The sequence below is a fragment of the Alexandromys fortis genome, unplaced genomic scaffold (assembly GCF_014885135.2).
Source record: "Alexandromys fortis isolate MF-2015 unplaced genomic scaffold, M_Fortis_MF-2015_v1.1 scaffold_39, whole genome shotgun sequence".
NCBI classification, from domain to species: domain Eukaryota; kingdom Metazoa; phylum Chordata; class Mammalia; order Rodentia; family Cricetidae; genus Alexandromys; species Alexandromys fortis.
The window spans coordinates 11,892,046-11,905,084 of NW_026067918.1; the positions used below are offsets into that span (position 1 = coordinate 11,892,046).

At 53.9% G+C, this 13,039-nt stretch overlaps 2 protein-coding genes across 8 annotated transcripts in view; one reads left to right on the forward strand and one right to left on the reverse strand.

The window, feature by feature from the left end:
- The window catches only part of Tbc1d16 (TBC1 domain family member 16), an 84,894-nt gene extending 72,800 nt beyond the window's left edge, over window positions 1-12,094 (reverse strand). For 2 of the 5 annotated variants that reach the window (XM_050140264.1, XM_050140262.1), the window contains exon 1: window positions 11,980-12,094. The gene's annotated coding sequence lies outside the window, so the exon portion shown is untranslated. Of the gene's footprint in view, window positions 1-6,584; window positions 6,686-11,979 lie in introns of those variants that run through there. The other 3 variants (XM_050140266.1, XM_050140265.1, XM_050140263.1) reach the window with 2 other exon arrangements.
- A 247-nt stretch (window positions 12,095-12,341) lies between these two features.
- The window catches only part of Ccdc40 (coiled-coil domain 40 molecular ruler complex subunit), a 43,863-nt gene continuing 43,165 nt past the window's right edge, over window positions 12,342-13,039 (forward strand). The window contains exons 1-2 of one of the 3 annotated variants that reach the window (XM_050140256.1): window positions 12,342-12,560; window positions 12,709-12,823. In XM_050140256.1, coding sequence (XP_049996213.1) covers window positions 12,795-12,823 — 29 coding nt within the window. In that variant the 5' untranslated portion in view covers window positions 12,342-12,560; window positions 12,709-12,794. Of the gene's footprint in view, window positions 12,561-12,634; window positions 12,824-13,039 lie in introns of those variants that run through there. The other 2 variants (XR_007591334.1, XM_050140257.1) reach the window with 2 other exon arrangements.

Here is a 13,039-nt window from a genome sequence, read left to right on the forward strand (position 1 = left end):
ATGCCGGTGCTGGCTCTACTGACAATGGCTTCCTGTTCAGGGCCCATAACCCATCCTGAGTCCCAGCTGGGGAAAACTAATAGCAGGATGGGAAAGAATCCCAAAACCCTCAGGGAATGAGGGCTGAGCAGGAAGAGGCAAAACTCAGCAGCCGGGGTGGTCAGCACCACTCTGGGGCCAGGCCAGAAAGGAGTATGGGGTCCACCATCAATGCTGCAGGCAGGACTCTCCAACCTCCAGCTGCCTGCAGGAAGCTTCAAGCACAGATACGGAAAACACAGGCCGCATGTACCAGAGGTGCGCGCGCACACGCACACACGCACACGCGCGCACACACACACACACACACACACACACACACACACACACACACACGCTGTGTACCACGCCCTCCAGAGCTATGAGCAGCCCTGCCCCATTCTCCAGCTGCACAAATAATGACAAGTCAGCTGCTCAGGTTTCCAACTCGGTCTCACTGTCAGCGTGAAGAGCGGGGGCTGGGTGACTCCAAGCTGCAGAAGTCTCCCCGCGCCCCCAGCAGCCCAGTGCTTATCTGTGCCCAGGCAGCACTGGGTTTTCAGAGCAGGCATTCCTGGGTTGTTCCCTAGCTCTGTAGGGCGCTGGAGCAGCTGGACAGCCACATCCCACAATGCCTTGGCCAGCTCTGGCTTCTGACCACAGTCCCTACTGTCCAGATCATGGCAAACCCTGCCTGTTCCATAACCAGGACTTGGCTGGATATTGTCCCTTGGTGTGTCCACTCCCAAGCCAAGGACCAGACAGAGGCTAGTCTGTAGTGTCACGGGCTCCTCGACGCGACCAAGGAAGCAGGTGCAAAGAGCAGCTCGGGTCTCCTGAGGATTCGAGACACCTGTGATCTGGAGGCCCTCAGGGAAAGCCAGGACCCTGTCAGTAACTGAACCGTCCCCTTGGAAGCCAAGGTCAAGTCACCCTGGCTCCCCACCAAGTCCTTTAGGACGTGGCTGCATCCTACTGAGCAGCAGCTGCTCTGGGGGACCTCAGGAGCGGGGCAGGGGGTCAAGTGGCCCTTCTGCCCACTTGCCTTTACCGTCATTGTAGAACCTAATTGCAGAGGGTTGTTTTGATACAGCCCCGATCCCCCCTCTCCCAAGTCCACTAGCCTGAACCAGCCAGCCTACAGGCTCCACCAGCATCCTGAGCACCGGCCTCTTATCCCATTGTCACAGGGACGCCTGCCGGGTGGCAGCAGAGCAAGGACGTGGCGGCAGACCAGCAGCAGGAGTCAGGGTGGGTTGCTACACAGCTTCTCATACCTCCGGAATCCAGGGTGGACACTGTGCTCTTTCACCTAGCATGTGTCCCCACTTCCATGTGTGCTGGAAGATCCATAGGTAGTCCCCAGCAGAAGCACCAAGTCCCCAAGGAGGTCATTGCAAGAGAGAGATGCCAGGGGCTCCACACAGTTCACAAGGCCCAAAGGCAGAAAAGCAGAGAGGAGGATGAGCAGGGACAGAAAGACCTATCAGGGGCCTGGCACCTGCGCTGAGCCTATGGGAGGGACTGGGAGCTGGCTGGAAGGGATCCCAGCAAGGAACAGAGGCAGGGAGGGAGGAGCAGGTGAGGGAGCAGGTGGGACTCGGGTTCCAGCACACGGCCAATGCTATAGTGACCACTACAACCCTGAGAACACGCTTAACACCTGAGACTTAAGCTCAGAAATGGTTAAAGTGGTAAATTCAGTTACCTAACGTACTATTAAAAACAACAACAGAAACTTGTGAGCATGGTTGGAGGTTTTATAAAAGTGCAAACGGTTCTTTCTGGATGCCCTGCCTTTTCTATAAACCTAAAATTGTTCTAAACATATATACATAGTTTAGACCTGGGCAATGGCTCAGCGGGTAAAGGTGTTTGCTGCCCAATCCTGACGTCCTGCATCCAGACCCTGAAACTCATTTTAAGAGGATGAGAGACAAAACCTCCCAGAACTCTTGGTCTAGGCACAACCTGGGGTATGCAATGCTACAGACAAAGGAGATATCCTGCCTCCATTGCTACACACACAGGAGATAGCCCGCCTCACCGAGTGGAAGGAAAGACCAACACTGGAGGTTGCCCTCTGATGGCCACATGTATGCCACGGGACATGCGCCCTCACACATGAACGCACATGCATTGTGCACACACGTACAAAGATGACATTTACGCAGTCTGCCACCCCGGAAGCCTGAGCGTGGGCCTCACAGCAGCTCACTCTATTCAACCGGAACAAAAAGACTTAAGTGGACAAACTCAGGTCCCGCCAAGAGAGTGCCGCTCAGCAAAAGAACTGAAATGCATGACGGAGCCTTCCGGGCCTATCGCTGTGAAAGCCGCCAGTCCGTTCCAGCAACAGAACCAACACCCCCAATTCAAAACCCCCAGATCCAAAATCCTCTCCCTACGCATGTGACGGGACAAGTGGAACTTCCCACAGTTAACCACATGCGAGTGACAGGCAAAAGGCATCTTGTGTATAAAGCGTGCATGCGAAACGCCACACGCACAATACTCATCCGTGACTTTTAAAGACAATAGCGGTCGGTAGACACCCAACACTGATTTCTAGGCTCCCAATGCAAACGCACAGGCAAACATAAGCACACAGAAGATTTACACACACATGTACGCACACAAACACGTGTACTCACAAGCACAAACCAAAGTCTATGCACCATTTTTGTTTGGTTTGGTTTTTTTGTCAGCTTGACACAAACAAGCTGGAGTTATCTGGGAAGAGGAGCCCCGACGAGAAAACGCCTCCATCGGACTGACCTGTAGGTTAGTCTGTAGGGCATTTATTTTCTCCATTGCTGAACGATGAGGCCCAGCTCACTGTGGGCAGGTGGTTTTGAACGGCCGAGTAAGCCCTGAGGAGCAAGTCATGAAGCATTCCTCCATGGCTTCTGCTTCAGTCCCTGCTCCACCTTCCCTTCCATGACAAACCATGATGTGGCATGTAAGACAAACCCTTCTTCCCATGACGAACCGTGATATGGACATGTAAGCCAAACCCTTCCTTCCATGACGAACCATGATGTGGACGTGTAAGCCAAACAAACCCTTTCCTTGCAAACTTGCTTTTAGTCACGGTCTTTATCGCAACAACAGAAATCAAACAAAGGGAACGTACTGTTCTTGTTTGTTTTGTTAGCGAGGAAAGTAGAGACTGCCGGCCTGCAGAGATGCAGAGGCGGAGCTCCGTGTGTGGAGCTCCGTGTGTATCCCGTGTGTGGAGCTCCGTGTGTGGATCCCGTGTGTGGAGCTCCGTGTGTGGATCCCGTGTGTGGAGCTCCGTGTGTGGATCCCATGTGTAGACCCTGTGTGTGGATCCCATGTGTGGATAAAGCCCCCAAGCAGTCGCTAGAGGCAGGGCAAAGCATATTACTGCCACCAAGACAGCAACACTGAGTTCCTGAGCAGTCACCAATGGCCTGAGCAGTGTGTGGGGAGACCCTCCAGATGTCTCTGACCTCGGAGCATAGTAGCTCAGAGCATTGACCTTAGGGACCTGATGTCCTCTGAGGTCAGAAAGGAACAAAGACCAAAGACCAGCAGACTCCAGAAAGGGTCAGGCACAGATCTCCTTCCACAGACTCTTTCCACAGGCGGACAGCTTCAGCCAGTTACACAAAAAAGCGGACAGACAGGAAGACGCAAACGGGGCACGCCGGACAGGCATCATCGCCATCAGGGCCCCTGGAAGACTGTGGGGTTGAACAGACACCTGACTTCCTATCACAGAGTCGGGGTCCGTGGGATCCAGAGTGGACGTTCAGAGAACTAGTCACAAGCCACAATCGCAGAAGTGGCCGGAGAAACTCAAGGCAAAAGCTTTTAAAACATTGTTTTCTTTTTTAAAATGTATGTGTGAGAGAAGGCAAAAGTTTTTAAAACATTGTTTTCTTTTTTAAAATGTATGTGTGAGAGAAACAGTATATGTGCACACACATGTGCACATGCATGTATGGATGTGTGGGGTGGGTGGGCACATGCCACTGTACGACTGTAGAGCTCAGAGGACAACCTCTGGCGTTAGGTCTTCACCTCCTTCCTTGTTGGAGATATAAGCTCTCGCTCACTGCTGCAGACTCAGGCTAGGCAGCCCATAGCTTCGGGGATTCCCTGTCTCCCCTTTCTCTGCAGGAACGCTGGGATCACAGAGGTGACTACCACGCTCAGCTTTCAGGAGGATTCTAGAGTCCAAATGCTTGCCCAGCAAGCACTTGACCATTGAGCCACCTCCCCAGTCCCCAATATTGATGGGTTGGTTGGCTGCTTGGTGAATTGAGATAGGGTCGTATTATGCAAGCCCTGGTTAGCCTGGAACTTATTACACAGATCAGGCTGGCCTCGAACTCACAGAGATTCAAGGCAGATCCTTCACAGCCAAGAGCATTCTGCCTCCCGAATACATTCCGCTGATATCTATACTTTAAAGTGCTTGTCCCCATGTCAGTACCGCTGGTTTTAGGTCACGCGCCCATGTGCCAGACATCTCCAGGTCCCCTCTGAGCTGCACCTACCACCCTCTGCGGTGTCCTGACACCTGCTTCTGTTGATGAGGGGGACAGCAATGCCAGCCTCATGGCTGGCACGAAGAACCAGAGATGGAGGGAAGCCAGGCCCAGACTCATGCCAGCTGGGGCTTCCAGGCAAACAGCCGTGGCTGGTGGTTCTTAAAAGGCACGGTACGAAAACACAAGGCTGTTTTCCACTTGTGACTGAGTGTGCCCCCGGCCACACCTGTGCCGTTCTAGGTCACCAGTGCCAGCTAGGCGGAGTCATTTGCAAATGGAACAACCGTGCAACTGGGAAGAAAAGAACAGCGTGACTTCCCTGCCTCAGAGACAGACACACCAGCTTCACAAAACCCTCCAGAGTCCCTCCTCCCTGAGAACCCCCACGGAGAAACATGGGTTCCCTGCTGTGACAGCTCCCAGGGGGGAGTCTGTGGGGGATAAAACAAGTGCAGTTAGCTTCAGAGTTAGTTAAAAGGTGCCTGGGGTGGGGGTGGCGGCTGGCTGAGAAGCATGAAGCCTCATAGGAAAGCAGGAGGACATGGTGGCCTGCTGGCTATCCATTTCATCACACTGGAGGTTGAGATCCCAATCCCCACAGCAGGCTGGCTAGACGAGCCTAATCTGTGAGCTCTGGGTTCAAATGAGAGACCCCGACTTGATGGAGAGCTGGACAGCAGTCAAGGAAGAGACCTATGCCACTGTCTGGCTGCAACATGCTATATGCCAGCACGCACACGCACACATAATACTCGACATGCAACCTTAGTCCTCCTGGAAATGACTTAACATCACATGGGCCACATGTCAGGACGGGATATAATTAGAGTCCGTTCATCTGCCAGCCTCACTGGGACAAGAACCCCATGCACGGCTGACTGACAGCTCAGGGTGGTGGGGCTCTTCAACACTCATTAGCTCCCGGGCATCCACGCTGAGCAACCGTCCTGGACACAGCACAAAGGACTGAAGCCTAGACCCAGACCTGATGTCTCCTGAGAGCAGCGGGGACCCTCCCCTACACACCCCTATACACACACACACCACACTGCCACCATGAGCTACATGTTCATGAGCCCGAGGACTGGCTGAATCTGAACGTCCTCCGTCTAAAACCTTGGTTTCCTGTCTGGGTAGAAAGGGCTCCATCAGTTCCCTGGGAAGATAAACAAAAGCCTCTCTTGGAAATGTCCTAGGAAAACCAAAGTAATGGGGGGGTCTGCACCTGCACCCATCAGGAGAAGGGGGTGACCACAGTCTCCCACCCTGTGCAGTGTCAGCTTGGGTAATCCTGGATCTGGGGCTGACTGGTGCAAGCCAGCAAGCATTGCACAACTGCCCACCTGTGACCTCTGCCCACTGCCTTGAGGAAGAACGGTTAAGGGGCTATAAGATGCTGAGGGCACCGTGTCAACAGATGTAGCCCACAGCTGTTCACTCCCCTGGCCCTGTCACTGACAGACACTCAGGGACAGAAAGCATTGGGCTCAGGTCACCTGCTAAGGAACCGGTTCATCTGCTTTTCCCTCAAGACCCCCCCCCCACAACAAAGCCTGGGATGAATAATTCCTTTATCAAACACAAGCCGGGCACACGCAAACAGGGATCATTTCCTCCCTCGGCATCTGCCACAGCTCACCTAAGCAGAGGCCTTGGCTCCCTTAGCTTCCTGCTGGCTTTCCCAAGCCTGACATGTCCTCACCATCTCTGGCAGAGCCAGCTTTTTGGATCCGAGAGTGAGATCAACACAGCGGACAACCAACCTGGGTCCTTGTGGGAGAGCCGTTGGTCGCGTCACTCAGGTGAGCTCCCGAGCGGCTGGCATGATTGTCCTCTAGGCTACATTAACTCTGGGCCTGGCATCAAAGCAGAAGAGAATACACTTGCAGCCCACAGAGCCCCTGCAGGATGCCACAGTCTTTCCCTGTGAGAACAAGATGGCTGACTTGTGTCCCAAACGGAGAGCTGGGGTTTAGGAGTTAACTTTACTGCCGGAGCCCAGACTGTTGGCCACAAGGGAAAAGTCTTTTGACACTGGCATACCGGTTAGCACAGAGGCCCTGGAGCTGCCATCTTCCTCTTTCAGCTGACACAGCCTCTCCCGGGAAAACTCCAAAGCCTAGGCCTCCATGGAGAAGCCAGCTGCTCTCACGTCCCTGCACCACAAACATAAACATCCTATTTCTCCCACAGAACAAGGGAAATCGGGCCAGGAAGAGGAAGGAAGCTTGGCGGCGACCTGCCAAGTTCTAAAAGAGAGGACAACCAAGCTCAGGCTGGCAAGATGCAAAGTGAGCCAGGGATTCCATGAGCAGCGCAGACCAGGCTAGCCCAGGAGTCCACAAGCAGCACAGACCAGGCTAGCCCGGGAGTTTACGAGCAGTGCAGACCAGGCTGGCCAGGGAGTCCATGAGCAGTGCAGACCAGGCTAGCCCGGGAGTCCACAAGCAGCAGAGACCAGGCTGGCCGGGGATTCCATGAGCAGCGCAGACCAGGCTGGCCAGGGAGTCCACGAGCGGTGCAGACCAGGCTAGCCCGGGAGTCTATGAGCAGCGCAGACCAGGCTGGCCAGGGAGTCCACGAGCGGCGCAGACCAGGCTAGCCCTGTCTGACGGCTGATTTGCACCTGTATATGATGCTCTCACTGTCTGCAAAACAGAAGCTAAGGAACCACATAACAATATTCCAATCAGGGAAAAAAAACATATTGATGGCACCGCAAATACTTACAAAGAGTAAATTGTGAGGGATTGGGAAGATGCTCAGTAGGCAGGGTGTCTGCCCATGAGCCTCAGGACCTGAGTGTGATCCCCAACACCCATGTAAAAGCCGGGACACACCTGTCCCAAAGCTTCTGAAAAACACAAGGTGGATGGCTCCTGAGGCTGGCCTCCGGCCCCCACATGCATGCAAACACATGTTCACATACACCTACACACATGTAAACATATGCATATGCCTACACACACACCTGAACACATATCAACATATACACACACCTACAAACACCTACAAGCACGGGCACACATACATATACTTACACCTACACACGCAGACACACAGATCCCACACATACACTCCATACACACCTATCATACATGCAATACCCCCACACGAATACCTCTCCCCCCACGTACCTCCCCCCCCCACATTCTGTCTGTCTGTCTCTCTCTCTCTCTCACACACACACACACACATCACATACATTCCATACACACAGAGTAAATACATGTAAGCTAAAAAGATGTTTTCTGCTTGTTTGTTTGTTTTGGTTTTTTGAGACAGGGTTTCTCAATAGCCTTGCAGCCTGTCCTGGCACTAGCTCTGTAGACCAGGCTGGCCTTCAAACTCACAGAGAGCCGCCTGCCTCTGCCTCCTGAGTGCTGGGATTAGAGGCATGCGCCACCACTGCCTGGCAAAAAATGTTTTCAGTGTGGTAAGTAGCTTGTGGGCCACTGCCACGTGAGTGTCCTAAGTCTGTCCACTTGCTAGCTTGTCAGAAAAGCCTGGCTTTATGCCTCTCTTTCGGCCCTTCTCTTAAGTATGTTTTCCTTAGCGCTCTGGGCACCTCTCTCAACAATCTGGGCTTCCTTATATTTTCTCGAAAGCCTTCCTCCCCGACACGCAACTGCTTGTCAAACACGCTCCCTGCTGCTGTGCTGGCTTAAATGGCATGGCCTTTTCCCCTCTCCTCCATTCTCTAGGTAGCAGCTCGCCAGCCCTGGGGGTTTTCTCTAAAACTCTGATGAAACTCTCTGTTCTTACATATCCAAACAACAATTTAAAAAAGATAACCGGAACGTCAGTGGGTACCTCCATCTGAAGTGAGTGGGGGAAAAACTCCCAGCAGCCCTCTCTGAATAACTGTGGGTGTGTCTGCTAAGGTGTACTCCGCAGAGCCGGCTCCTTTCCTCTGCACACGCTATCTCAGCTGCATCGACATCCTACAACCGCAATCAAATGCTGTAGACGATGACAGACATCAATAAAACCAGCTTCTCCAGCCTCGAGCCTCTGGGGCTCAACAGCGCCCTCCCCTGTACCTTCAGTTTACTACAAGAGGAGAATCCATCCTGTGAAAGACAAAAAACATGGCAGTCACAGGGAGTGACAAACTAGAATCTCAGAGAGGATTTGTGTTGCCAGGTAACCTGGCTAACCCTGTTCTCCAGAACAGCCTGAGGGAACCCGGTCCTCACCAAGTTACAAAGACTGGAGTGTAGCTAAGCCTCCTGGCATTTATTGGCTTGTAATCTCAGCTACCTGGAGGACTGAGACAGGAGATTCCCAAGTCGAAGGCCTGCCATGGCTACTCAGGGGATGTAAGGGCCGCCTTCACATTTAGAAGGACTCAGAGGCGTGTGAGGCCCTCTGTCCAACCCTAGCGCCACAAAAGAAAAAGAGTAAATGGGACCAAATGCAGATTCGGATCAATTTTTCCACCCAATATACCATCCACACAAGGAATCAAGACAGAAAACAGGTATGTCAGGTGCGTGCATGCGTGTGTGTATGCACGCACACACGCAATGCGACCCAGGACCTGCTCCAGAGAGCAGCAGTCAGTGCAGAGTTCCCTAAGGAAAGTGCTGTATAAGGAGACAGAGTGCTCACCCCGAGTGGGACACGTTTACCACCCCTACCACCACCCCCCTACCCCACCTCACCCCTACTCCTCTCCCCCGCATCAAGGCTCAGGACGGGAACGCTGTGAAATGCTGACTCTGGACCTGACGTGGCCAACGGACCCACGAACCCTCAGCAGAGAGGTAACCTGCAGAAGACCTGCTCGGGGTCCAGCCAATGGCCTGTCCAGCACGGGGGAGGGAGCTCTCCAAGCCCCACCCCTCACCGAGGAGCAGTTGATAGCTGTGGGAAGAGAACTCATCGTTGAATATGTGTGCACTGGTAGGTTTCCCATGGTGCACTGGGTGGTCCCACACTCCTGCCCACGTGGGCTGCACTAATTAGATTCAGCGGATTATCAAAAGAAAAGAAAAATTGGAGGGGGAGGTGTTGGAGAGAGGGATAAAAGGTGAGTCCGAGGAGGGAAATGAGGAGTAGGCTTATATGGAATTCTCAAATAATAAAAAACACTGAAAAAGAAAAGCAGTGTTTTTGTAAATGTAAAAAATCTAAAACTCTAAATGACAGACATAACAATGACAAGGACGATCATTTAGAAGGTCAGCAAACAAGGATGGCAGCACTCATCTGTGATCCCAGCACTTACGATGCTGAGGCAGGAGGATTACCATGAGTTCCGGATCAGCCTAAGTTGCAGAAGGAGACCCCGTCTCAACAAAAAGTTACTTACCATATGCCAGGCATGTGGCGGGCACACTGAGGTTTTAGACACGCAAAGACCAGGAACTGGTGTATATTTGCACCCAGGTCTACTTTTGGAGCTCGTTGTGAGTTTTGTTTTTGTTTGTTTGTTTTGTTTTAGCTCAATTTGATTGAGACAGAACTTTATTGTGTAGCCCAGGGTGGCCTGGAACTCGCTACATAGTTCAGGCTGGCCTTAAACTCACAGAAATTCTCCTGTCTCGCCTTCTCAAGCCCGAGGATGGCAGTCCCGAGCCACTATACAGAGCGCAGAGACCATGCTTTATCACTGCACCTTGTCACCCAAAATCGGAGGGCGGAAAGCCGGGACAGCAGCAGGCACGTCCTGTCAACCCAAAGCCTGTCCCCTCAAGACTGACCGCACCAAAGTGAAGAGCCCTCTTCACAGACCACAGGGAACTCATCCCAGCTGCCAAGGCTGACACGGGTGCACCCCGCTTCCTTCTATTAGTGAATCATGGGCAGAGCTTGTCCCCATGAAGAGCAGGACCGACCACTACAGGGAGAGGCACGGGGTGCCTCTACTTTTCGGAAGTGGCACGTCCAGCACCCATGTCTGTACTGGGTCACTCCTAGCTGCACAGGCTTGAAGTCCCGGTGGGACGGTATAAACTTCGGTAAGACGGTTTGGTGGAGAAGGGCGATTGCCACCATACTTGACAACCTGAGTCTGAGTCCCCTTCAGACTCACATGGTGTAAGGATGAAACCGGCTCTCACAAGCTGTCCTCTGAGCTCCACACAGGCCCACATACACTCACACAGTAAGTATTTATAATAAAAACATGTTTGAAAGAAAATAGAAACCACAGCTCTTTCACGAGCCTGTTTTGTGCACTATAAAAACCCACACATTCGCTAACCAGACGTTGCTATCTAACCAGTAACTGCCACACGAGCAAACAATTCCCAGGGAAGAACTTCCCAGTTACACTCTGAGGCTCTATGTACCAGTAAGGGACAGAAAGAAACAAAACAGTAAGTACTCAGCCCAAAGGAACCATCCCCAACAGCCGGCTGGGAACCAACGCGGGTCAATCCGGCATGGCCGCATCTCAGCGGTTCCTTGTCTGCGAAGTTCCCTCACGATTAAGTTCAACATTCGCGACCGGCGTTAAGGTCAGTTTTTCTAAGGAGGGCTTTCTAGGACTTGCATACAGTCGGTGAGATTTAGAATGGAGCCCCTAATCCCTGGGTCTTTGCACCCACGCTTTCACCAATATGCCTGGGGACCGGGACAGGAGTTTCCCCTCTCTCTCCCGAGAAAGGAACTTGACAGAGCTCATGAAACAAACTTTAACGGAGGAAAGAGACATTTTTCTATTCTTCTATTTCTGAACGGAATCTGGACTAGATTGTGGCCAACATATGACACCGATTTCCGAGGAACAGGCTTTTACTTCTCACCGCGCGTTCGTTCTGGCAGGGTTCCGTGGGTTATTTTTAGCAATCTTAAATTGCCCTTTTTCTTTTTCTACTATCCTATTTTTTTTTCTTTCTTTTGAAGGAAAGAACAGAGAGAGAGAGTGGGAGAGGGGGAGGGTGAGAGGAGAGAGAGAGAGAGAGAGAGAGAGAGAGAGAGAGAGAGAGAGAGAGAGAGCGCCCAGGCTAAAGAGAAGTGAGGACTCTGACTTGGGGCTCTTAAATAGCCCAAGCCATCCCCTCTACTGCTCCGAATCGCAAGAGCGCGCAGGCCCCCAGGAGGACATGGTACACTTTGGGGGCTCTGTCAGCTAGTGCCGGAACCCCACAAGTTCTTCGCATGCTCAGACCAGCCAGCCAGACAAAGACCGCAAGTGCCCCGGCCAACAGATCCAGACCGGCAGGGACGGAGTCTTTGGGCCCACTCCCAGAGAAGGGAGTCTCACTCGCCAAGGATGGAGTCCCCAGGGCGTCCCGGCGAGATCCGGGTCCCTCCGCATCGCCCCCGCCCTGCGCCCAGCACCGATCCCCCGAGCCCCTCCCGGGCCCCCGCGCTGCAGGCCCGCGTCCCGCGCGTGCAGATTCCAGCGCACCCAGGGACCACCACGCCGTCCCAAGCGGACCCCGAAACCCCCAGACCACGTTCCCAGACGAACCCTGATACCCACCCGGGTCCCGCCGCTGGGGCTGGACTCGCGCCGGTTCCAGGAGCCGCCACCGACGCCGCCACTGCCGCCGCCGCCGCTAGCGAGGCGCGGCGGGGAGGGGACGTGGAGAGGCCCGGCCCTCACTCCGCCCCCGCTCCGCCCCGGGACCCGCCCAGGCCCGCGCCGCCGGGAACGCCGCGCCCAGGCTCCAACCCCGGGGCGACCCCCGCGCACCGGACAGCCCCTGCTCGGGGTTCCCTGCTGGCTGTATCTGCAGGTCACGTCGCTCGCCGGGTACCCGGGACGCTGCCCTGGATGGAAGCCCTACGCCCTCGATTCGGGAGGCAGAGCTTTCCAGTGCCCACGTACGCGCTCACCCCCTGCTTTCCTATTTCTCAAATTTGGGAGTAAGGAGAAACGATGCCCACCAAAGGACTCTGGGCCTCCCTCCTTTGCCAACGACCCCTCGAAAGGACCCCGTGGTCAGGGTTGCTGAGTACCCCAAGGCTGGAGGTGGAAGAGCCAGAGCCAGGAGAGTTTCCGGGACCCAGGACCCCCCCACCCTGTCTGCCACCCTCGGAGTCCCTGACCATCATCATCAGGTTCGAAGGTGTTCAGTTGGATGTACTTTAGCACTGTGATCACTCTACAGAAACTAAGTCTGGGCGGGAAAGGCTCGGGCACATGGCGATTAACAAATCACACATTTGTGCTTTACTGCTTTGCGTGGTGTTTCTGTGAGACCTGCAGGACACAGCCAGGCCCCGCCTCCTGCAGTCTTTGAGCGCGTGGTCCAGACTTCGCCGGATGTTGATGGCGTCGCCTAGCAACGAGAGATGGCGGAGCAGGAGGACAAGGCTGACGGGTAAGCCTGGCCAGAGGAATAATGGAGCCACTAGATGTTTTCCCTGGCTATCTGCAAGCAGGTGCCCCCACGCCACGCGCCTTCCCCTTTACCTCTGTACCCCTTCCCACTCTCCTCCCTACTTTCTGGACTTTTCCGACCCTCTCCGGCCCCACCCTCCTTCCAGGTCCCTTCTTTCTTTCACCTCCTGTTCTTTGTCCTTTCCTAGCCCCCACC